Source organism: Purpureocillium takamizusanense, chromosome 4, assembly GCF_022605165.1.
Source record: "Purpureocillium takamizusanense chromosome 4, complete sequence".
Taxonomy (NCBI): Eukaryota; Fungi; Ascomycota; class Sordariomycetes; order Hypocreales; family Ophiocordycipitaceae; genus Purpureocillium; species Purpureocillium takamizusanense.
The window spans coordinates 1,759,243-1,782,681 of NC_063071.1; the positions used below are offsets into that span (position 1 = coordinate 1,759,243).

General features: G+C 57.7%; 7 protein-coding genes across 7 annotated transcripts; 3 read left to right on the forward strand and 4 right to left on the reverse strand.

The window, feature by feature from the left end:
- Nucleotides 1-8: 8 nt before the first annotated feature.
- On the reverse strand, nucleotides 9-5,007 carry SAC3 (actin cytoskeleton and mitosis protein). Its single transcript, XM_047986462.1, has 2 exons — nucleotides 2,993-5,007; nucleotides 9-2,926 (listed from the first exon to the last, which is right to left on the reverse strand). Exons 1-2 carry the CDS (start codon nucleotides 4,866-4,868, stop codon nucleotides 507-509), a joined length of 4,296 nt encoding a protein of 1,431 aa, XP_047842444.1. The 5' UTR covers nucleotides 4,869-5,007; the 3' UTR covers nucleotides 9-506.
- A 275-nt stretch (nucleotides 5,008-5,282) lies between these two features.
- LTV1 lies at nucleotides 5,283-6,750 on the reverse strand. The gene is made up of 2 exons (XM_047986463.1): nucleotides 6,679-6,750; nucleotides 5,283-6,616 (listed from the first exon to the last, which is right to left on the reverse strand). Exons 1-2 carry the CDS (start codon nucleotides 6,696-6,698, stop codon nucleotides 5,407-5,409), a joined length of 1,230 nt encoding a protein of 409 aa, XP_047842445.1. The 5' UTR covers nucleotides 6,699-6,750; the 3' UTR covers nucleotides 5,283-5,406.
- Nucleotides 6,751-6,940: 190 nt separating this feature from the next.
- Nucleotides 6,941-9,161, forward strand: JDV02_005194 (uncharacterized protein). The gene is made up of 2 exons (XM_047986464.1): nucleotides 6,941-8,105; nucleotides 8,163-9,161. The coding sequence occupies exons 1-2, from the start codon at nucleotides 7,100-7,102 to the stop codon at nucleotides 9,119-9,121; spliced, it is 1,965 nt and encodes a 654-aa protein (XP_047842446.1). The 5' UTR covers nucleotides 6,941-7,099; the 3' UTR covers nucleotides 9,122-9,161.
- A 12-nt stretch (nucleotides 9,162-9,173) lies between these two features.
- Nucleotides 9,174-13,617, reverse strand: JDV02_005195 (uncharacterized protein). Its single transcript, XM_047986465.1, has 5 exons — nucleotides 12,236-13,617; nucleotides 11,748-12,179; nucleotides 10,687-11,694; nucleotides 10,417-10,633; nucleotides 9,174-10,363 (listed from the first exon to the last, which is right to left on the reverse strand). Exons 1-5 carry the CDS (start codon nucleotides 12,395-12,397, stop codon nucleotides 9,465-9,467), a joined length of 2,718 nt encoding a protein of 905 aa, XP_047842447.1. The 5' UTR covers nucleotides 12,398-13,617; the 3' UTR covers nucleotides 9,174-9,464.
- A 1,501-nt stretch (nucleotides 13,618-15,118) lies between these two features.
- On the forward strand, nucleotides 15,119-15,499 carry JDV02_005196 (uncharacterized protein; the record flags this gene model as incomplete). The annotated part of the gene is made up of 1 exon (XM_047986466.1): nucleotides 15,119-15,499. One exon carries the CDS (start codon nucleotides 15,119-15,121, stop codon nucleotides 15,497-15,499), a length of 381 nt encoding a protein of 126 aa, XP_047842448.1.
- Nucleotides 15,500-16,130: 631 nt separating this feature from the next.
- Nucleotides 16,131-18,071, forward strand: JDV02_005197 (uncharacterized protein; the record flags this gene model as incomplete). The annotated part of the gene is made up of 5 exons (XM_047986467.1): nucleotides 16,131-16,466; nucleotides 16,551-16,962; nucleotides 17,075-17,206; nucleotides 17,294-17,630; nucleotides 17,897-18,071. The coding sequence occupies 5 exons, from the start codon at nucleotides 16,131-16,133 to the stop codon at nucleotides 18,069-18,071; spliced, it is 1,392 nt and encodes a 463-aa protein (XP_047842449.1).
- A 468-nt stretch (nucleotides 18,072-18,539) lies between these two features.
- JDV02_005198 (uncharacterized protein) lies at nucleotides 18,540-23,056 on the reverse strand. The gene has a single exon (XM_047986468.1). It carries the CDS (start codon nucleotides 21,529-21,531, stop codon nucleotides 18,889-18,891), a length of 2,643 nt encoding a protein of 880 aa, XP_047842450.1. The 5' UTR covers nucleotides 21,532-23,056; the 3' UTR covers nucleotides 18,540-18,888.
- Between the last annotated feature and the right edge of the window lie 383 nt (nucleotides 23,057-23,439).

Sequence of the window (23,439 nt, forward strand, 5' to 3'; positions counted from 1 at the left end):
GAGGAAATATGCAGTTATATTCGGGCAGTAGCAAGCTCATCGGCTCATCAATGTCCTGTCCGTCAATACTAAGCGCCCGTCGTCACACATCACATCATCCCAGTCGTCGTATACCAAGAAAGCAGAGCGCGCCACATCCGTGGCAAATGTCGTTCCATTTCCGATCCCCGTGTTCCTTGCCAGTGAAGCCACAAGGCATCACAGTATCTTGACGCCATCCCCTTATGATACAATGCCAATCTGACCCCTTCTCCGGATATACAAGCCCGATCAGGCAAAAGGGACTGCCCCTGAACTGAACGGTTCAGGCATCAACAAAAAACACCCCTCGCTCCCTTCCAACGCGGCAGACGTGAAAACGCGGTAGCACGCCCATCCAACTCTATGGGTATCCGACGAGCCCGCCAACCGCCAACCAAAGACAGTAGGAACAGAACAGACTGCTCATATGAAACCGAAATGCATTGCTGCGCAAAATGCAACCCACCATTCCTCCGTAACGCCGGCTACATGCTGTCATCAAACCAGGGCGTCCCCCTGGCCTCAGATTCACTTTGAAGTTGCTCGATCTGATTCTTGTACCACTCGGTGCCCTCCTCCATCTCCGCCCGTAGGGCTTGGAGCTCCATTGTGACCTTTTCGGCATCGGTAAGTATTCGTTTTTGTGTGACGCCATCTACCGTCGGGCTCTGCGCATCGTCGTCCACTGCCCGCTTCCGTTTGTTCCCTGGCGACGTCTCGACCGTCGCGGCGATGCCGGCTCTGTGGGAATCGCTCATGACGCGCTTGCTGGAGCCGTTATCAGTGAGATCCACTTCCGATGTGCTTGTGTCGTCTCGTTTCCGCTTGCTGTTCAGCGTGGCGTTGTTGACCGGGCTGCTGCCGACGCCCCCATGCGACCTGGGCGGGAGGCGTTGCGTCTCCGCTTGGATCGCGTCCGTGGCTGACACCCGCCGCCGTCGCCATGGCGACACCGATCTGGAGTAGCGAAGTGAGCCGGACGCAGCCATCTCCCTCGCAAGAGACTCCGGCACAGCCGTGCCATCGTCCAGGGGGACGATGCCCATGGCCTTGAGCCTCCAGCGCGAAGACGCGTTGCTGATGCGCTTTGTGGCCCCGGGGCTTCCACGCTCTTCCGACGACATTGACGGCAAGGATCTCCTGAACTTCTCGGGTTGATCAAAGTACATGCGTCGCAGTGCTTGCGTCTTGGACCCTTCTTTTCTCGAGGGGCCGACGGATGAGCTGAACGACGGCCGCCTCGACGATTGCGAGCCATTGGACGATCTGAGATCGTCGCCGACGATTGCTCGAGCCAATCGTCGCTCCTGATCAATGCCAGAGAGTATTCCGCTGGCCAAGAGCGACTCCGAAGCATCCCGCTGGGCTGCTCGCCTGCTCTTCATCAAATCGAGAAACTCCTTGGAATGCTCGGGCGTCTGCTGTTCCGCGCCGCGTCGTCCCGATGCACGCCGAGCATCCTCTCGCTCCTTTCGTTCAGCTGCTAGGCGGGCAGCATGAAAAGCTCGCATCTCGTCTCTCCCCTTTCGACCTACCACGCGCAACCGCTTCTCGCGAGCAGCCCGCTTCCACCGGTAAAAGAACTTCAAGGACAGGTTGTATGTGCGAAATCGTTCGACTTCGGCATTGATGTGCTCCTCTTCCTCGCGCCGCTTCTTCTCCTCGGCTTCTTGCGTGAACCGCTTGAAAGTGTCGTTGGTGATCCATTTTACTGACTCAACCAAGAAGTCAGACAGCAGTCCCTTGTCGCCCAAAACAAACCACTCATTGAAGTCACCGAGGAGGTCCCGTGGAGGACCAGGGGGCTCCTTTGGTGGTTCTGCGGGTTTGACGCTGGGCAGCGGCGGTGCGTGTGACGTCGCTTCGGCTGACATCGCTTCAGACACAGGCTTTGGCAGTGGTGACGGTTCATTGTTGGTTGCGAAAGCGCCGGCTTCCTTGGAGAGGCCCGCGCTGGCGCTGCCCATAAACGCGGGCAGCGTTGGCTGACCCAGCATCCCAAGGGTAGCAGCGGAAGAATCCTGAGCTCGATCCGCTGCCGAGGGTTGCGAAGCCAGGTTTGGTAATGGAGCCTCAGCCGAGGAGCGAACCTGCGGGGTGAAGGAGGCCGAGAATCCGCTCTGACCATTCATTTGTTGCTTGCTCGCATTTAAGAATGCAGGCGATGAAGACGATGGGGTGATGCCCCATGTCGTGCTGCCGGGTGCCGAAGATGATGAAGGCAGAGGAGAAAACGGGCTGCAGCCTGCTCCTGCGGCTGCGGGCAGTTGGGTGGCATTGGCAATTGTTCCGCCGAGAATCGACGGGGGCGTGGCCGCCGGCGCAGTGAACGGCGTGGCAGCATTGGTCGTCGATGTTGATGGAGTGAATGAAGCTGAACTCGGCGAGGTAGTTTGCTGGCCACCAAAGGGTTTCGGCGCGCCTCCAAATGCTGTAGAAGCTGGAGCAAACGGGCCGGGCTTGGTCGGAGGCACAGTATTGGATACAACACCACCAAAGACAGCCGGTCCGTTGCCGGCATGGAGAGGTGCTGCTTCGCCAAACGCCGGTTTGGGAGCACCAAAGGGACTTGCGCCAGGCGTGGACCCGTTGTTCCCAGGCTGCAAAACCCCGGCAAAAGGATTCAGCTTCGCCGGCGCCGGGCTCTCCGTCTTGTTGCCAAAGACGGAAGCAGAGGCAAAGGGGTTCGGCTTGGCCTCTGCCTTATTTTCCACGGCGACGCCAGTGGGAGTAAAGGGATTCGGCTTGACCTGTGCCGCATTGTCGCCCTGTGTGGCAGCATTGGCGATTATCGTGTTGAAAAAACTAGGTTTTCCATTTGTCGGAGCCGCGAATGCGGTCGTGGCCATGCCTCCACCTCCGGGCGAGGTCTTTCGTAGTGCATCTGCATCTTCCGAGTCCGAGTCTAAAGGCAGTCAGCACGTCCAGCGAAACTAGATCATCACGTCTACATATCCATCACTTTCCGTACCTGGCTCAAAAACGAATCCGCCCTGTGTCTTTGGTGCTTTCTGTTCTGGCGTGGCGCCAAATGTCCTAGGCGACGGCTGCTTCATTGCTGTCCCTGACGCTGCCATACCGACGCTTGAAGGCGAAGGTTCCGGTTGGGGCTCGTCTTGCACGAAAAGGCTTTCCTCCCGGCCGCCGTTGGGCATGTACGCCGAGGAACTAACTCGGTCGTATATTGTTCTGCGGAGGATCTGCGGGAGCGTCGCGTTGCCCCTCTTCTTTTCGACCAGCCTTCGGGAGAACTGGTGGTCGACCTTGACGTACGGAACCGGGGACCTCTCCTTGAGTTCGAGACCATACTTGCTGACATTGGTCGGGTCCTCGGCGTTTGGTGTAAAGGAGAAACCATGCAGCTCGGCAAATTCAATCGCCTGCTCGACAGTGTCGTAGCGAAGGAACTCGTTGAGTGCCTCGGCGGTGACGTCCAGGACCGGGTTCCGGGGCCTCGTCAGCGCCCGCTTCACGGCCTGCAATATCGCTCGACGGATATGCGGAAAGTGGCACTCGGCAAAGCAGGCCATGGTGTAAGAAGTTGAGACGTTCTCGACAATGTCGAAAAAGGCCGTGTAGGCGCTCGTGCAGGCTAGGAGCGGTCCGTCTTCCTTGTGCTTGGCGGAGCCTACAAAGTCCTGGTTGTTGTGCATCGCTTCCACGAGAGAGAGGGCGATTCTAACTTCCTCTGAATCGTTCCAGAAGCGGGAATCCCACTGCATCTGCAAGGCCTCCACGATTCCGGGGTCGCGGCCGTGGAAGAGCAGGTAGTAGGCGCGAAACTCGGCTTCGTTGTCGCACTTGATGTCTTGCAACCTGCAGTCGTCGTATATATCTCTCAGAGACAAAAGAGTCTTGCCGAGTTGCTCGAGCTCCTGGTGTTCGGAGAAGAGGTCCTCAATCCTGTCACCGGGCGAAACGAATTGGGGCAGGAGATGTAGCGATGTGACGTGGAACCGAGCAATGTTCTCCAGCACGTAGATCTGGGTCTTGAGCTCGGATTCGTTCATGCTGGAGAAGAAGGCAAAGTCTCGTCTGATAGCTCGAGTGCGGTCCCAAACAAATCCATGTAGGTGTCGTAGGTTTTCGTCTTCGCGAAGCAACGTGCCAAACATGTAGTCGAGCGACAAGCCGAGGGCCCTCGTCGAGCGCACATCCATGGGCAGCGGCGCCTCCTGCCCGGCGGCAGAGCGCGCGAGTTTCTTCACCATGTGCGAGAGATCCGCAACCCCGCCAGTCTTCTCTGCCTTGACCACGTCGGATTCTGTGATGCGCTGAATCTTTTCGTACTCGGGGCACATGTCTTCACATATGCCCTTGAAGCTGATGGCTTCGCTCAACTTCTTGCGTTTGTTGGGATCGTCGATCAGGCCGGCCTTGGTCAAGGAACGGCGAACTCGCTGGCGATAGTCCTCGTACTTCTCCCGAAACCTTGTCATTGCCGGCTTGCTGGCGTCGCTGCCGGGGCTCGACGGCCAGGGCGGTGGGCTGATACCGTCTGCGTGCAGCCGCTTGAATATCCTCTTCGCGAACGGATCGTGGGAGTCCGATTCGGGGCCATCAGGTGAGGAAGACCGTGTGAGTTCGCTGTCGTCGTTCATGCCGTCCGTAGTTCGTCTGTCGCGCCGCGCCGTCTGCTTACCCCCCTTCTTCTCTCCCCTGCCGTGCTTCGCGTTGCCTGCATTCTGGCTGAAAGGGTTGAAGGCGCGCTTGGTCTCATTTTGGTTCCTCCGCCTGTCTTTCTTCGAAGAGCTGTCGCTTGCGCCATCGCCGCCGAACGCGTTAGCCTGGACGTGAGCCTGACTGCCGAAGCCACCTGCGGCCGACGCGGACCGTGTGGAAAACATTTATCTTGATGATGCAACAGGCGTCGCACTCATCCGGGTAGTTTGCAAGACCATGGAGGATGAGTGCTGACGGATTTGCAGGAGAAAAAGGTGGTGAATAAGGGACGGTGCGCGCAGGGGAGCTATTGTTCGATGCGAGAGGAGCTTCGTCAATCCGTTTGGCGCCCCGGAGGCAGCTGTGAGCTACCGTCTCGCGGTCACGTGACGCGTTTGGCCTCCCTCACTTACACCACCCTGCAGCGACTTTTGGAGAGCCCTCGCACGAGCTTCGAAAATGAAGCTTGGTGCGCGGCGAGCTCGGTGTCCTACTCGTAGATCTTTTGGTCACAGTCATCACTTTTAATGTTGAAGCTCCATATATCGCGACCACGAGATGGTCGTGCTGCTCGCCTGAGTCAACCAACATGATTTTAAGCTACCTGTTCACCCGCAAACGATGCGAAAAACTAAAGGGCCAGATTGTATCCCGCCTGTTCTATCCTCGTTATGGCGCCGGAAAAGCAATCTAAATCAACGCTTTACTTGGTCATTATTGCCATCACCGCCCTCGAATGCGGGCCGGTCCCAAGCCCTTTCGTATCTCATCCAGCTGCTCCAGTCCGGTCTGCGCCTTGGTCTTTTTCGACGTCCGCTTGCCTGGCTTGGTATAATTACCCAGGAAATCATCCAGAATGTTGTCAAAGTCTCCTCTTGTCGCTCCAGTAACGCTCGATGCGGCCGATACAGCCGACACTGATGCCATATCATCTTCCGCATCCTCGTTGTATGCTTCCTCGATCTTGTCGAACCGCGCATCCAGCAGCGTCATCTGTTCAGTGCGGACGAGCGACGACGACGTCATGGAGAAGCTCGACGCCTCAGTCAGCGCACCCTTACGCTTCTTTCGCCTGCCGCCATTTGTTGTTGTAGTCCACGTCGACTGCAACTCCGACTGCGAAGGCGCAATAGGTGCTCGCCCTGACTTGTGCTCCTTCTTGAACTTCTTGAAGTCCTCTAGCCAGTCCTGAGATGGACCCTCTTCAGGTTGTTCTGTTGGGGCCCTGACCAGCTCAGGGACTTCATCTTTGAATTCCTTGATCGGTTTGGCGGTGTCGTCCGACTCCCAACCTTCGTCATCATCTTCTTCATACTGCGCATCCTCAAATTCGTAGTCGTCCAGCTCCCGGCCATCCTTGGCGAGCCGCTGGAATAGATCGTCATCCCCCGCCTCGTCAACAAATGCGTCGTCCTCGAGCGCCTCCAACACCTCCCGTAACATAGGGTCCATGTCAGGCTGAAACCCGCGAATGGAGTCGGGCACGTCTTGTTGGGCCTCGTAGGTCACCCTCGTCAGGTTCTTGGAAGGGAGAATCTCTTCATCAAGCACGTCGCCAGACTTTTGTTCCAGGTCCATTTCCCTCAGCGCTTCCTCGAGCGACTGCTTTTGTTTTCCCTTGTTCTTGTTTCCCGTCTCCGCTTCGATGAAAACGACCTCACCGCCTCCGGTGTTGAGATCCCGCAGATGCTGCATGTAGTCATACTCGGAATCGTCGAAGTAGACACCGTACGAGGCAGCCTCGCCTTCGTTGGCACGAATGTTCGCGGCATCAGATCCGAGCTCGGAGGCAAGATCGTCGAGGCGCTTTGCCTTGGAGCCGCCCGGAACTTGCGTCGGGTTCAGCACCATGGACGGCGCACTATCGTCGTGGATGAGAGGATCATTTTGCGGGCGATGCACCAGCGTGAAGTGCTGGGCCGTCTTCTTGTCACTGTTTCGACTCCGTGGTTAGCAGACCGGCCGAGACAGTAAGCTGAAGCGGGAGAATCTCACATCCACTTTCCCTTGGGCATCTTGGCGGCGTTGCGAACTGTGCGAGCAACTGCGGCGAGGGCTTGGGGGATGCGCAATTGAGCGTGACGATGGAAATTGGGCCGCGGTCGCAAAATTTAGGACCCTGCGGGATACAGTACCGATCTCGATAGCACTGTGTCACTAGTGGGCTTATACTCGTCCAAGGACAGTGCGGGCTCACCCACCTCGCCCAAGACCGAAAATTTGCCCCTCCATCCTGTCGCATTATTCATCAGCGGCGCTCGACTCGTCTCAATTCCTGCATCATTCTTGGTGATCCTCGTCACATCCCCCAGAGTCGCAGCATCTGTCCTCGCACTTGTGGTGGCATTTATTCTGTGTCTGCTGGTATTGTCTTGGCATAAAAGACCTTCAGGGCAGCAACGGACGAACCGCCGCCATGGTTCTCGCAAAGTCCAAAAAGAGCGTCGGGCTTGGCAATGCCTTGATGAACGATCGCTTTGGCAAGCACAAGGGCTCTGACAGAAAGAAGACATCTGCCATCACGAGGACAAACCATGCTACCGGTGAGCAGTATCTCGTCAACGAGAAACAGGATGCAGCTTGGGTCAAGATGCGCTCCGTCACGGAGCAAGGCGCGTTGGACGAGTTCCTGGCCACCGCCGAGCTGGCAGGCACCGACTTTACCGCCGAGAAGATGAACAACGTCAAGATCATCCACACCGACCAGAGGAACCCCTACCTGCTCTCGGCGCACGAGGAGCGCGCTGTTCTGGGCAAGCATCGCATGCACAAGGCACGCTTGACGGTCCCGAGGAGGCCGAAGTGGGATGCCTCCACGACCCCGCAGGAGCTCGACGTCCGTGAACGCGAAGCCTTTCTGAACTGGAGGAGAGGCCTTGCAGATTTGCAGGAGAACAACGATCTTCTCATGACCCCGTTTGAGCGTAACATCGAGGTCTGGAGACAGCTCTGGCGCGTCATTGAACGATCCGACCTCGTCGTCCAGATTGTCGACGCTAGGAATCCCCTCCTCTTCCGCTCAGACGACCTCGAGGTCTATGTCAAGGCGGTGGACCCCAAGAAAGAGAACCTTTTACTTATCAACAAGGCCGACATGATGACGCTACGGCAAAGAACGGCGTGGGCCAAGTACCTGACGAAGGCCGGCATTGCCTACAGGTTCTTTTCGGCTCAGCTGGCCAAGGAGTTGAACGAGGCGAGAGACAGGGACAGCGACTCCGACTCCGATCCTACCCCGGCGCCACAACCGTCAAAGAAGGCGGGGAAGCAGCCTGCGAGGGATGATGAAATCGATGAGTCCGAAGAGGAAGACGAAAGCGAGGAGGAAGGCGGGGTTGATGCAGATGGTGATGTGGACACTCAAATCCTGACGGTTGAGGAGCTGGAGGATATATTCCTCCAACATGCTCCCGAAGATGCAGGTATGGTTATCAACGGACCTTTTATTTGAAAGCAAAATGTATGGCTAACACGTCCAGGCTCGGACCACAAGTTGCAAGTCGGTCTGGTCGGCTACCCCAACGTCGGCAAGTCGTCGACAATCAACGCCCTCATTGGCGCCAAAAAAGTGTCCGTCTCGTCCACGCCGGGCAAGACGAAGCACTTCCAAACCATCCACCTCAGCGAGCGCGTCATCCTGTGCGACTGCCCCGGTCTCGTGTTCCCCAACTTCGCCTTCACCAAGGCCGACCTCGTCTGCAACGGCGTCTTGCCCATTGACCAGATGCGCGAGTACACAGGCCCCGTCGGGCTCGTCACGCAGCGCATCCCGCAACGCTTCCTCGAGGCCGTGTACGGCATTCGCATCAAGACGCGGCCGCTCGAGGAGGGAGGCACGGGTGTTCCCACATCGGAGGAGCTCCTGCGCGCATACGCTATGGCGCGTGGATTCCACACGCAGGGCCTCGGTCAGCCTGACGAGTCCCGCGCGGCGCGCTACGTCCTTAAGGATTATGTGAATGGCAAGCTGCTATTCGTGCGCCCGCCTCCAGGCATCGAGGACGCCAAGGCCTTCAACAGCGAGCTATACGACGAGTTTCACCTCCCGGAGAAACGACGTGCCGCTCTCGTGACCGCCGCCCACTCTCATTCCCTCGAGGACGACGACACTGTGGCGCCCTCCGTCACGGAGTCGGACATGATCGCCATCCCCTCAGGCCCCAAGACGGAGAAGCTCGACGCGGGCTTCTTCAAGCCCAAGAACGTCCAGGGCCACCTCGCCATGCCCTTCAGCTACAAGTATTCGGAGCAGGGGAGCGCGTCGGGCAACAGCGCGGCGAGCAAGATGCTGAGCGGGCGAAAGGCGCGCTCCATGATTGCGCTGGAGAACGGCATCGACCCCAAGGACGTGGAGGTGGTGGCGGGGAAGAAGCACTACAAGGGCAGGGCGAAGAGCGAGAGGAAGAAGCACCGCGGCATCAATGTGGTAGATGATTGAGGCGCGAAGAGTAGACAAAGTTGAATTAATTCATGACGACGAATAATACATTGCGTCTAAATGCTCGTATATCAAGGCTTGTGCATGTGGTTTCTATATGCAGCTTTTGATGGCGATAGTGAAGCGACAAAGGAAAACTCGAGGGGGCACATTCCCCCTACATTACCATTAAAAATCTTGTCCGGTTTGCACTCCATCCGTCACCGTCCCTTGCGCCCCGCATCTATTTACTCATACTTGATATGGCTTGAAACTCCTACACAGATCCAGATACCGTTTTACCTCATACGATTAACCCGCTGAGAACACACCGGCAGAAAACGGCATTCGGTCGCGGTATCGACTAGTAATTGAACACCATCAGGCTCGGGTTCAGCACGAGCGGGACCAAGGCGTGGAACCCCAGGTTGAGAGCGAGCGGCACGATGACGGAGAAGTCGGTGATGGCCCAGTCCGGGGGCGCAAAGGCGCCGAGGTAGACCAAGGCGCCGACGAGCAGCGCGATGGTGAGGTACATCCACTTGAACGTCTTGAAGATGCGGGGCATCTCCTGGAAGAAGTTGCTGTCCTCCTTCTCCTTGGACGTGGCGCCCCACTGCATGTCGACGTAGAAGAGGTGCGCGAGCAGGGCCATGGTGATGTGGAAGGAGATGCCGCCGAAGAAGACGGTCATCATGGGCATCCACTTGAGGTTCTCGATCAGGGAGCCGAGGAGCGAGCGCTCGCCCGTGCGGTAGCGGAAGATGGCGAGGGAGACGGGACCCGAGGCGTTGAAGACGACGATGAGCGATAGGAAAACGTTCCACGAGGTGAGGTAACAGCTCCCCAGGTCGTCGCGGAACCAGCCGACGATGAAGTAGTTGATGACGGTGAGCAAGAGGGCGGAGCCGAGGGCAAAGTAGGAACACATGTAGGCCATGATGGATATCTTGGACGAGAGCATAATGTTGGACCCGAGGTAGGTGTAGAAGAGGGGGGTAAAGGGCCCTTTGAAGATCCAGCGGTGGAGAGGGTGGAAGATCATCTCGCTCACGCCGTACGCGTACTTCTGCCAGCGAGCAATCTCGTCGTATATGGTCAGAGAGACACCTTCCTTGAATTGGTCGTTGTGGTAGCTGGCAATCCGGATGATGTTGCCTCGCATTTGCAGGCGGAGTGCCATGTCAAAGTCCTCGGAGACATGGCTCTCAGACCAGTAAGGGACATGACCCGAGTCTTCTGCGACTCCCACCTCTTGAACAGCTACCGATTGTTAGCAGAGTCGTGTAGTTTCGCCGCAATGGGCGCTTGCTTACCTTGCCACCGGAGAAACGCGTTATGGCCAACAAAGGGCGCAACTTCGCCGGAGCCGATGGAAAAGCGGATCGAAGTGTAGACAAGGTTTGTGAAAAACGTGATGCCATTTTCGAAGTAGTCGTGTGCAACCTGCATGACGCCGGTAGAGTGCTGGACAATTGCTGTCTCCGGGGACAGGAACATCTCCGCGGCTCCGTAGAGGAGGCAGTCGACGGGCTGCAAAAATGAGCTTCAAGGTCTGTTCAGATCATAGGGAGTGCGCAACATACCACCCGGGTATCCGAATCGACAATGAGAATGAATTCACCAACACGGATGTCGCCGTCAGCCCAAGCAAGAGGGTTCTCGGCCAGCACGCGGGCCAAAGCCTCCGAGTACATGTTGGCCTCCTCAGCCTCGTCCACCATATCCGATCCAAGCGAGGCCAGCCGCTCATCGACCATTTCTTGAATATAGGCCTCTACCTTTTGAGAAATGTTGAGGGCAAAGTTCATGTTGGACGCCTTCTTGAACTTGCCCTTGCGCACGAAACCCTCATCCCCGTTGTGCTTCGGCCGTGCAACCCATCCAATGTTATTGTCATGGTAGAAGTCTCGTCGCTGTTGGACGATTGCTTCGTCCATACCCGCCCGGAGACCATCGTCGTTGACGAAGATATTGGCAGAACCGCCGTGGGACTCGTAGAATGAGATGGCTGCTTGGAGGCTGCGGATGGTCGGAATAATCACAGACTCCATACCCTCCTTGTAGACGGGCATCTGAATAGTGATCTTGGGGGGCAGGAAGCCATCCGCAAAAGCCCGTTTAAGGCAGGGCTTGTGGCATGAGTAGTACCTCGAATTTGTGCTGACACCGCCAATGGGCCCGATCATCTGGAAAAGGTTGCTGAAAATGACTTGAAAGAAGAACAGACTGACACATATCAGCAGGGGGATCGGGGCAACGAGGGCCAGGTGCATCCACGAGCCGTCCAGAATGCACTCGGTGACCACTTTGCCGATGTAGGCGCCGAACAACAAGCAGATGGATAGGCACATTGCCATTCCAACGAAAAAGGCCGAAGCCCGAGCAACAGGTCGAGCGACAGACTCGGGACGGTCCATGCCGGGATCCCTGTCGAGTTCCTCAGTACTTTCGTTGATGTATGATAGGGGTGTTCCCTTTTCCAGCGCCGGCGTCGAATAACCGTTAGGGCTGGACATGCCGGATGACATGACGGAAGGTGCTCTGCTGGGCATCGGGAGAATGTTGAACGGTAGCCTGCCTTCGCCCCAGACCTACTTTTGAGGTAAGCTTGTGAAGAATGGCAAGTGGAAAGTACGCGGCCTACCAGCGAGAGGAGCTTCTCCTCCATCTGTGTCGCGGCCGGAACGATGTTCTGTAGATCATCATGCCAGACAAGGACAAGCCGCTCCTGCCGGCAAATGCAAGCATATTGAAACTTCTTAACTGTTGCCGAGTGTGCAAAAGACAGAGAGTCGATGATCTGGACCTGCGAGCCGTCCTTGAATTTCAACTCTGTATGGCCTGGCGTCAGGGACTTGAGAACACCATCGAGCAGCTGTGGGCGTATCGTGACTGCCACGCTCAGATTCAGTCGCATTACAGCCCCTAAAAGGACATGATGAACTGTATCTGGGGCGGTGACATAGTTGCCTCTTGATCGTCGCAGCAAAACTCCAAGACAGTCGTCGTGACTTCGGGCAGATTCAGGGGGTGTCCAACCACTGGCCACTACTCTGTTGTTGAGGTACCTGACCATCTACGTAGACGTCAATGCCATTAGCTTGTAGTGAACTGAGGCTGCGCTTCACCTACCGTCTTGTAACGGAATTCATCGTCATATTGCCTATTTGGGGGCGTGTTCGGTCCCGAGCTGCTCCCGCTGGACTCGGACGGCGCCAGTGACGGAGTCGCAAAAGACCTGTTCCTCGGAAGAGGAGTGAGCCCATGGACGGAGGGCATTTCGGAGGGATCCATGGCGGAGTGCGACCCTGAAAGCGATGCTTCCAGTAGCAAGTCCCAGTTGCTGCCCACTTCGAGATGTGTCGAACTCTAGCAATAATGAAAGGCCGACCTGCTCACAGAGGCCGAGAGAGCCCCTTAAGAACATCAGCGCTCGACACACTACCTTCCAGAACTCGAATCAGGCCAATAGGCTGATCAGTGTCAAAGCGATTATCATCGGGATCCAGCCAGGTGGCACTGCGGTGACGCTGCAAGAGCAGAACACCTTAACGGGGCGGCCGAGATGGACTGTTGAGGACACTAACTAGTTCGTGTCTTCAGAGCAGCGCGAGCGCACTCGCAAGGTACCCGCCGCAGACATTCCTGTCAATAACCAGCAGCAGGTTAATTAGGTGCTTGGGGGCTGGCGACCGCAGAGGTAACCCTCCCTCATCACGGCGTGACCTTGCCGGTGCTGGTCCCGACTCCCTGGCTTGCATCGACAGGTCGAGGCCCGCAGCAGATAGTGGATGGCTTTGTAAAATCCATGACCGCGTTGGCCACTTGTCAAGAACCATGACCGCCTTCGCCAGTTCCTCCTCGGAGCAGTCAATAGTAGAGGCATTCGGATCTTATCCGGGTGGTCGATGTCGTGGCTCTATCCGTAGCGATGCTAGGAGTGGGTCGAGCTGGATGATGGAACGCCGACGTCAACGGCATCAAGTACCGCACCCACCTGTAACTCTGCAATACGTTCGACACGGCGACGGCGTGCGAAGTGGTTGCAGCCCTGGTCACTTACTTCGTACGCCTGCCGAAACCCAGCCCGGCTGAGCGGACTGCAGCACGGCATCTGGCAATGCGCTGTTCCTGGACCGTGTGTGGATCAACAAGCGTCGTGTGTGGACCGCCCTTCTCGCTTGTTGCAGGAGATGCTGCAAGGCCAGAGTCGTATTGCCGTCATGGGTCTACCGGTGATGATGAACGCCGGCGCGGCCATTGGTAACCGCGTCCGTTAGCATCGAAATCGCCTAGAGAAAGGCCGAGCCGAGCTAGTCAGTCAAGGCCGGTCGATGCCACGACACAATCCAGCTGGACAGATAAAGAGCCATTGTCATGATGCAATAGAATAGTGGCCTCGTTGATATCATCGTCCGTCTCGGGGTGTGAGCCGAGACGAGGGATGCATGTCGGTGAGTCAAGGCATGAAAGCCGCCTCGCATGTCGCTGCGGTGCATGTAAGTCATAATTGTATCACCTTGTCCCGGCCGAGAGCAGCAACACTCCGGTTGGCCAGGAACCGTTGTGGGAGTTGAGTACTTGCTCAGCTACCGACCCAGCATACGGCAACGGTGCATACTGAGTACCACCAAACGCACCCCTGGCCTCACATCCTAGTCTGGGAAGGGGTCCGGGGACTCGTGCCGTACCTTATCAGGCTGGATAGCTTCATGTCTCTAGCCAACTTCCAAGGCAGTGAGCTGGATTCAAGGGATAAACACCGGTCGAGCCGAGGCCAGCCGCCTCGTCCGGGAGCCTGGCTGGCTGAACGAGATGCAGATAAGAAGGCAGTTCCTCGGATCCAGTGCCGTCGATGGCAACGCGGGAGCGAACACGAGCCGGCATCACCCCAACGCAAGAGGTCATTCTTGGCACCACAAAGATAGATAGTGCAGATGCCACCAAGGTAAACGCAGCAAATTGGCGACAGCGCGCCTAGCTTCCCCATCGAGCGACTCAGCCCAAGGCAGCATGTCATGGCCGGTGGCACAGGTGACAATCTTGGGGGCTTCGGTGATGCCAGAAGGCGTTCTCCAGCTCGATGCTCACGGCACAGCACGAGCCGACGCCGAGGACGAGACGATTAGTCGTGCTTTACCACGCGTTGCCTCGTCGTGGCTAGGCCGACCCGCGGTCGAGTTCAAGGTTGGCTCGTAGCCGCTGCCGAAGGAGGCCGCTGGTGGACGCTGGGGAGGCCGACGGTGATGGAACGGCGTCGTTGAGGCGGACGGTCGCTCTCTTACTGTAGTTCCACGTATGGCTCCCCCCGATAACGAACAGCTTCAACCTGGAAGTCGGTGGATCCCTGAGTCTTGAGGCGCTTACGGAATATGGTTCTCTCGTGCCTTCCTCATGGGCACGTCGCAGCGTTGCAGAGCTGCCATGTTTCACCTTCAACAAGGAAGCTACGCTCTCCCGGTGCGCCTTCCTTGGCAGGATCCATGGATGGACGATGAGGTGGTGACCATGACCATGGGAAGTCGGCACGGCGGGGCGCGGCTTCCTAAGCAGTGACCTAGAGTTAGTGCGACGACGCGCTAGTTAGTGAGCGCCTCAACTGCCTTCCGACTCGTCAACATCGTGGGAAAAATTTCGTCCTTGTGCATCATTTGCTTCCCTCTCCGGCGCCTTGCATAGTCGTGCACATACATGCACAACTCACGGCGGCGGTAAATGCACGGCCCGCCACGACTCGCTTTTTCGTCCGCCATCGTCTTCGGAGTTGATTTCGCGCCACGAATGGTCTCGGTATCACACACTGCGACTCTCCTTCTTGCCGGGGCCACCATCTCAAGCCACCAGATCGTGGCGTCCGGCTGGGCTAAAGTTAGTGCCGGCCCGGCTCAGAGCCGTCAGAGACGGACGGGGAACCGGGGACCCTAGAATTTGGAATGAAGTTCGGGTGAGCTGGTGGAGGTGCCACACCGACGACGTCCTGCCTTGCCTGGCTCTTTTGTCCCGTCCGCGCCACCGATGACACCCCGCGCCCGTACACGATGGCCAGCGCAACCTCGCTCAGCGGCGGACGAGAAGGATTTCCAGATGCATGGGCCATTCAGCAGCGGCCGTGACTCGCGAGCCTGCCAGCAATTTGTACGCTCGGTCATCGTCTCATCCGCCAGCCCTTTTATTCCCCGCCAGCAGCGAGTGACGGATGTATCATACGACCATGAGTTATACGCCTTTCGAATGAAATTAAGCGATGACTGGAGATGGGTGACCCGCGGCAAGCAGCTCGTCTCATGTGTCCAGGACCATGTCTGGGGCTTCGCAGATGACGGCGTTCACGCTTTGAGCTTGCCGAAAGAAGCAGCGTGCAAGGGGAAGGGTTGCAATATTGACTCTTGGCCCTAGCACGCAGATAGAAGAGTCAGGGACGAGGCCCATGGACCCTCTGCGTATACTTGAAGTCTGAGCAGACTAGAGTAGTTATCGGCTGCACACAGGCCTATTCCTGACTCGATATCAAAGCCAACAAGGACTGAGGCTTCTCGGCCGGGTCCTTGCCGCGCGAACGACCGAGGAAATGATCACCGCTGTGGAGAGGAACTTGTGCTCGTAGCACGACGCCGCAAACGCGCGCCTACAGAACAGCGTCCGAGCAGAAAAATACGAGAGCGTAGCATCGGCAGCGAGCCACGGTTGCGAACCCGCGGCGTTGGAACACAGCTGCTTCTAGCGTGCATCCGCGAATGCGACAGGCGCCGGCGGTCCGAAGCTTCTACCAAGGCCCAGTCGAGGCATATTCTGTGGCCGTAACACTCCGGCATGCCGCTCTTGTGGCTGTCTCGCAGGATGAAACTCGTATCGGTGACCGGCCATGCAGCGCATCGGACACACCGCGTTGCCGTTGCCTCTGACCCGTTCCCATGCGCGCCATCTATATCCCCCCAACATCTCTCGCCTTACCCTTGTCTCCCTGTTGGTGCTCGAGATTCTCCCCTCATCCAGTCGACGGCACTTAGATTGAAGCAAGCAAACCGCCATGGTCGACGTGCAGGAGAAGCCCGAGGGCGGCTCGCCCGTTCAGAGAAGGGCCCGCGCCATCCTCCCTCCCGCTCCCGTAGCGACGATGACCACTAACAGCCCGTCCGGGCCGTCGCCACACGCCACGCCCAGGGCTTCATCCGTCTATGAGGGCTTCCGGCATAGATTCAAGAGCTATCGCCTACGCGGTGAGTACGAGAAGCCGTGGCTGGCAGACCCGGCCATGAAGAAGACGCGCTGGAACAACTACATCGTCTGGGCGTGGATGGCGCTGGGGGTCATCGGCGCAGGGGCCATATGCTTCTTTCTGGTCTGGCCGTACCGGAACCTGGACGTAAGTGCACAAGACTCGGATGACCTTGAGTCCTCATCATGAACAGAGACAAGAACGGAGCTGACCCGGCAGCGCAACTTGCAGTACTGTCTCGTATACGAAGACCACTTTGACAGGCTCGATACGGACGTCTGGACGCACGAGGTGCAGCTCGACGGCTTCGGCACAGGCGCCTTCGACTGGACGACGACGGACCCTAAAAACTCGTACATTGATGCCTCGGGCCTGCACATTGTGCCCACGCTGACCAACGAGACAACGAGCATCACAAATGACCAGCTCTACGCAAACTACACGCTGGATCTGCTCCATGACGGCACCTGCACGAGCCGGCAGAACTCATCGTGCTTTGTGCGGTCCAACCCCGAGAAGGGAGCCATGATCCCGCCCGTGCGCTCCGCGCGCCTGTCTACCAAGGGCAAGAAGAGCATCCGCTACGGAAAGGTTGAGGTCGTCGCCAAGTTGCCCAAGGGGGACTGGATGTGGCCTTCCATCTGTGAGTTGTCGCCCACCCAACATCTCAGCCCTGACCCAAGGCGATGTTCACTCTTTCTCCTCTGTCTTTCCCTACCACTAGATTTGCTTTTGAACCTGACAACATGGCCCAGGGATGATGCCCGAGGACTCGGTATACGGCGAGTGGCCTCGCAGCGGCGAAATAGACATTATGGAGGCCCGTGGCAACAGGCGAGACTATCCTGAAGGCGGCCGCAACTACTATTACGGCACACTGCATTGGGGTGAGTCTTTCCGCTCCCGTACAAGTAATCTGAATGTATTGTATATAAGTGCCAACGCTGACACTTTCCTCATAACCAAAATCACAGGCCCCACCTCCGAGACGAACTCGTACTGGAGGACCACCAACGCGAAGCGCATCCGGCGCGGCGACTACTCGTCGTCGTTGCACACGTTCGGCGTGCAGTGGACGCCCAAGTACATCTATTTTTATATCGACTCGCGCATTCACCAGATCCTGTTCATCGGTTTCGAGCGCGACCGCCCGCTCTACGACGTGGGGCGCTTCGCCAGCATGGCCGAGAATCAGACCCTGCTCGCCAACCCTTGGGCGCGCAGCAACTCGACCACGGGCAACGCCCCCTTTGACCAGCGCTTCTACCTCATCCTCAGCGTCGCTGTCGGATCCCGCAATGGTTGGTTCTTGTACGTCAAATCTCTCTTTCTCTCTCTCTCTCTCTCTCTCTCTCTCTCTCTCTCTCTCTCTCTCTCGTGTGCTGTCTCTCGCCCAACCCAGTCGCCCTTGTCACCACCTTTCCCACTCCTCTACTATCCTCCATCCCTCCCCCTCTCCCTCCTCCTAACAGCCCACCGCGCTCTAAACCACCCACCTAACCACCCATCAATGCAACTGCAAAGCTGGGAGAACCATACAAGAAATTTCACTAACGCCACTCTCCCCCTCCTCCCAGGGACAACGTCGGCGGCAAGCCCTGGATCGACAAGGCCAAGAACGCACAGTGGACGTTCTGGGACGCCGCGACCGACTGGCTTCCCACGTGGGGCGCGGGCGACGAGCGCGGCATGACGGTCCGCTCCGTGCGCATGTGGCAGCAGGGCGCCTGCGGCCACGCCGCGGAGCTATAGTGGACCCGTTTCCTCCTCGCCTCCTCGCCTCCTCGCCTCATCTCGTCTCGTCTCTTTGCAACATACATATATCTATCTATGTTAGAGCTCGCGTCTTCTTGTAGTATTTTGTTCCCCTCCCCCCTTTTCCTTGGCCAGGTCTTTTTTTTGTGTGTGCATCGAGTTGTACGGCATTCTTCCGAGGAGGTGTCTGTATCTACTTCGTGTGTACTATTGTAAGTATGGGAGCATTGGCACGGTAATCACGGACTTGGTAAAACATCTGATGAATGGGAACATGGACATGTAATATCTCTAGAGTATTCAAGGTGGCTGGTCGAGGCAGATAATGTGCACCTACCACGTCCCTCTTCTCGGCGGTGTGATTGTGAATGCACTTCGCTTCAGAGACCTGAGCGACAGTCTTAGACGTCGCACTCAGCTTCATGGCTGCATCATGTGGCAAAAAGTAAAAAACAAAGACAACAAGTCGTTTGTGTTCCCGTGTCTCTAACGCTAGCTAACTAAAATGAAATGGGTATTCCTTCCTGTCCTGCTCTCGCGCGTCGTACTGTGCAATCCCGGCTTCGGGGCCCCAAGCACTCCCCCTTGACACCGCAGACAGCGCGTTGCTTAGTGAAAACGTGCCGTACCATGCCATGCCGTGCCGTGCCGTGCTTTGTTGTGCATCGTTCGCCCGATATCAAAACTCCGCAATGCCCCATGAAAGAACACCTCCTGATTGCCCGTGGTTTCCGCCCATCGCCGTGTACTGTATGTAAGTGCGCCTCCGAACTGGTTCGTATCCCCATGTGTAAGCCCTGTATGAAGACGTCGCTCATCGCCAGATCCGTTCCTCGGTCTTGCGAAATAGCCTCTTTGTTCCGCCGACCTTGCCCAATTCGCCAAACCGACTCTTGTCGTCCGCCCCAGAGGCATGCCTCTCGCCGCTCGCGAGTCGCACCTTTTCCGTGATGCTTTCTACCCATGCTCGGCTCTCATCACTCATCTCTACCTTCTTGCCCGTCGGGCCAGCCAGACCCAGGAACGAGCTGTCGTCATCTTCCCAGCTGAATCGCGAGCTCGTCCGTGACCGCACTGACTCCTCCGATGATGGGGCATTGTCGGTGGAGCGGCTGGCGTCGGCTGGTGTCTTGGGCCTCAGCCTCTGTGTCTCACTGTTGGCCGGTCCCGCGGCCCTGCGTGTCTTGTGTACATTGAGGGGAGTCACGGGCGAGCTGTCCGGCGCGGTAGATCTGGGCCTGGGAGGGCTGGATCCCAGGCTAGACACGAGCCCGCTCGAAGTCCTTGGCACACCTCGGACCTCGATCTTTGTCTTGTCCGGACCGGTCGAGCGCCGCCCATGATGGGTAGCGTAGGCCTTCAAATACTCGCTCAGATCAGCCCAACCACCTCCCACTCGTACCATGACACGCTCGCCGTGTTCACCAACGCAGCGAATGAACAGCTTGATGGGAGGTTCGCCAGTCGACCTTGACAGATGATAGACTTTGATCTCCTGCTGGCCACGGTTTCGTACCCGGGGGTTCTTTGCAGGGGACAGCGTGAACGATGGTGTTGCAGCCCGCGACGACAGAACAGAGAGAGCCGACGGGCTCCTTCTGTACGGCTCCTTAGAGGGCTTCTTCCTGAGCCGGGGGAGCTGTAGATCGGGCGGGTTCAAACTGACCGCCGAAGGCTCCGCCGTTAATTTGATCTTGGCAGGGATCGACTCAATAATGTCACTGATCTGTTGCCGCAGCTGCTGGTCTCCAGAGCTCTCTCTGCGCAGCATAGAGCTCGTCAGCTCCGACATGGAGAGGGTGTCATCGAAATCGTCCATAAATGACTGATCAGCCGGTCCTTTGAGGAACATTGACTCCCCTTCGATCGGTGCGATGAAAGGGCTGTCCAGAAGTCCTGCAGGTGGCGCGAATCTCCCATCTGTGGGATCATTCGCCGGGAGTGGCGGCGAACTGGGCGGGCTGTCGTTGTATGTAGCCTCACGGACCCGTCCCTTGAGCACGGCGGGAGAACGGGATACCTCGGGAGGATCGCTCGACGGGGAGTCAAATTGACTAGAAACTCCTCGTAGAGTGACTGATGGTTGGGATGAAATGCTGACGTCGCTGGGTCTGCTTCTCAGGGGTGGAAGCTCCAATTCGTCTTCTTCCTCGGCGTGCGCCATACTCTGATCAAAGGAAGGTGGCTGGTCCTTGATCGTGTCGAAAAGAGGCTGTCCGCTCGCATTCACTGTTGTGCCGGCCACATCTTCCACAGTGACGCTGGGTGGCCCGAGTTGTGGGGACGAAGGGGCTTCATCGTCGGTCGGGTGCTGACCCATGACAGCTTCCTCCTCATATGCAGTGCCGGCATCAGCATCTAGCAGTCTTTTGGTGGGGCCGTGCGAGTCGGTCACATCACGAGAGGTGAGTGATGCAGCAGCATGCTCGCGAGCGTTGGCAATAGCAGTCCAATCCGCTTCCCGAATCTTCCTTTCGCAAGCCGCCACCCATTCGCTGAAGCTGACTTCAACGGCTTCCATGCGGTCAAGCCAAGAATCAGGCAGCGTGTCTTGCGTGCCCTCGAGGCAGTCCAGCATGTAATCCAGCATGGTTCCGGGCTTGGTGATCTTTTGTGCGACGACCTTCTTCATGACCTCAAAATCTTCGCGCTTCAGCCCCGGTGGTGGTGTTGTTTCGTCGCCTCCGACTATTTGCGACGATCTCCTGGTTGGCTGCGTGATGGCTGCCCAGCCTGATTTGAGTGCCACCTCCGCGTCTTCGATGGCAAGCGAGAGCGGCGGCACCCGGCGAAGCACACGCAATCGTACGCTCCACATCTGCAGCAGGCGTGACAGCTTCGCAAGATTGGGTAGCGTCTGAACCACGATGGCGGTGATAACGGCCGTCATGTCCTCCATCTTGTTGTAGCTCGCCATGGCCGATTGATGAGCCGCCGGCTTTATGGGCGAGTTGGGCCTGGACAGCGGCATAATGTGGTTGTGCATGACGTGGCTCTTGATGTCCTCAAGCTCAAGATCCTCCATAGCGACATGGATGTCCTCCATCCTCCTCTCGTATGCCGTCACATTCGTAACAGCAAAGCTGCTGAACGAATCGGCCTGGTCAGGCTCCGTGGGCGTCGACGCGCTGTCGGGAAGCCTTGTTCGCTTCCCATCAACATCCTCAGAGTCTGCGAACCCACCAGGCGCTGGCCAATCCCATTGCGACAGCTCGTCCACCCACTCCCATATCCTTTGGGAGGCGATGGCGGTGCGCATGGCGAAGTCTCGTTCTGCTGCAGATGCGGCGTCGAGGCAGTCCTTGAGCGCGCCGAGGGGCGACGCTAGGGCCTCGATCGCGTTTGGGGGTGCAATATGTGTGAGGATGTCATCAGCGGCGCGCTGTCTCATGGGCGAGTTGTTGAGTATGGCAGAGTGCCGCTTGTTGGGCTTCAAGAAGGGATGCGGTTCGGCCATAGCCGCGTGAATGGGTTAGCTAGTATGGCCGTCGTGGCCTGTTCTGGTAGTGGTGTCGCCTCGCGTCCAGGCTAGTGCAATCGTGTGCGTCGGCGTCGGCGTCGGTGTCGTCGGTGGTCGGTCCAGCGGCTCGTGGAGCAGCAGCAACAGCAGTAGCAAAAAACGGATTCGTTCAGAGGCTGGCGAAGCGACATGATCTGCTCACGGGCCGGGTGAAAATGCGGTAACAATGAGGCGGCTGGCGACGACGATGATGCCTGGCATAATGCAGTTTTGATGGAGACGAGTTGCAGGAAACGTGTGCGCGACGGACTGGGCGCGGGTATGGGTACCACTTTCTGGGTCTTGAGCGGAAAAGCCAAGTGCCGCGACGGGGGACCTGCGAGGGAAAAGCTGGGGGACACACGAGTCGTCGCCTGGTCCTCTTGTCTCTTGGCGGAAGCGGCCAACGAACAAATGACTGACTGACGGACGGACAGACTGATGGACGGGGCCTCCGGTGACGCGAAGGGGGCAGGAGCTGGAGCGACGTGTGAAAGCGCGGGCGAGCCAACGGCAAGAGGCGTGTGTCTCTTAATGGTGCCTCAACACAGAAGCAAAAAAGACGGCGTACGGTGGTGGTGCCACGGCGAGACGCATGCGCGTAGATGCGTCTGTACGGCCTTGCGAAGTATGTATGTATGCACTCGGACACGTCAAATGTGCAGGTAAAGTCTCGGCGCGGAGCACACACACACACACACTCAGTCTGCTCTTCGTAACAGGCGAGTCGAGTCGGATCGAGGCGAAGCGTGTGAGGCGAGGCGAGGCGAGGCCGTGTAATGTAATACGAAAGGGACTGAAGGACGGACGGAGAATGATGGACGACGGGCGGACAGAACGAGGCTGGGCAACGAATCGCGAGACGCGTCAGTGGGGATGTTCGGACCGAAACCTCCCACCCCTGGTTGGTCAGCGGAGCTCTCCCGGGGAGGAAATCAAAAAGAAGAAGCAAGCAGCAAAGCCCTGTCTCTCGTTCGTTGGCTTTTTCGTTTGTTCGCCCGGGGCTCGCAGGCAGCAGGCAGGCGGGCAGGAAGGCAGGCAGCAAGCAAACAGGGAGCGGACGGGCGGAGACGCGCGCGTTCGATCGGCCGGAGGGGGGCTGGCAGGCAGGCGGCAGAGTCGTCAAGGTTGCACTTTCCGCAGCTTCGAGGTACCTGAGTCCTGCGTAGTGGAAGGTAGTACGTAGTACGTACTGCCGGATCTGTAGTAATACGTGGCGGCGGGTAAGGAAAAAAAAGGGGGGGGCCGGGCGAGCGGGCCAGCGAGCGACAGAAGGGTTTATAATGCGCAGGAGCGAGACGCAAGGAGGAGCAGGTAGAGAGAGCGCGAAGGAAGGGGGCAAAAAGAAGAAGAGGTCGGCTGAAACGAGTGAGCAGCCGAGCAATGTACGACGGGGGGGAAAAACCGAACAATGGATGGATGACCCAAGGACAGGCAAGAGTTCGGAGGAGACACTTGGGACGAAAGCTGGAAAAGCAAAAAGAAGAGTGAGGTGAGATGGTCCAATCTCGCGTGGAGCCTCTTCTTTAATGAGGTGCCCCCCATTCTCACCTCACTCACCCCAGCGCGTACTACTACCACGTACAATATTCGGGCATCTCGTTCCCACCGTCCGCTGCCCGACCAACCGTCCGATCTGGGGACAGCCAAAGGGTCCCATGGTTGGCACAGGCGCCGCCCGTCTGCTCATCTCAACATTGGCGTCATCAGCCCGCCTCCGCAGCCCTCTCACAGATCTCGCTGCGGGAAGGGGTCCCCCCCCCCCAGGCAAGGCTGGCTGGGCTTCCTGCACGTCAGGTGCCGTATCCATGCCATCCACCGACAGTAGCAGTAGTTCTTCATGCACCTCATCCATCCCAGCCAGCC

Coding starts and splice junctions, on each gene's coding strand:
- JDV02_005194 (XM_047986464.1), top strand. CDS start 7,100: ATGGTTCTCGCAAAGTCCAAAAAGAGCGTCGGGCTTGGCAATGCCTTG. Junction 8,106..8,162: donor ACATGCTCCCGAAGATGCAG/GTATGGTTATCA, acceptor TAACACGTCCAG/GCTCGGACCACAAGTTGCAA.
- JDV02_005195 (XM_047986465.1), bottom strand. CDS start 12,397: ATGGATCCCTCCGAAATGCCCTCCGTCCATGGGCTCACTCCTCTTCCG. Junction 11,695..11,747: donor AGGAGAAGCTCCTCTCGCTG/GTAGGCCGCGTA, acceptor CCTCAAAAGTAG/GTCTGGGGCGAAGGCAGGCT. Junction 10,364..10,416: donor CGCGTTTCTCCGGTGGCAAG/GTAAGCAAGCGC, acceptor AACAATCGGTAG/CTGTTCAAGAGGTGGGAGTC.
- JDV02_005198 (XM_047986468.1), bottom strand. CDS start 21,531: ATGGCCGAACCGCATCCCTTCTTGAAGCCCAACAAGCGGCACTCTGCC.
- SAC3 (XM_047986462.1), bottom strand. CDS start 4,868: ATGTTTTCCACACGGTCCGCGTCGGCCGCAGGTGGCTTCGGCAGTCAG. Junction 2,927..2,992: donor CGGATTCGTTTTTGAGCCAG/GTACGGAAAGTG, acceptor GACTGCCTTTAG/ACTCGGACTCGGAAGATGCA.
- LTV1 (XM_047986463.1), bottom strand. CDS start 6,698: ATGCCCAAGGGAAAGTGGAT. Junction 6,617..6,678: donor ATGCCCAAGGGAAAGTGGAT/GTGAGATTCTCC, acceptor GAGTCGAAACAG/TGACAAGAAGACGGCCCAGC.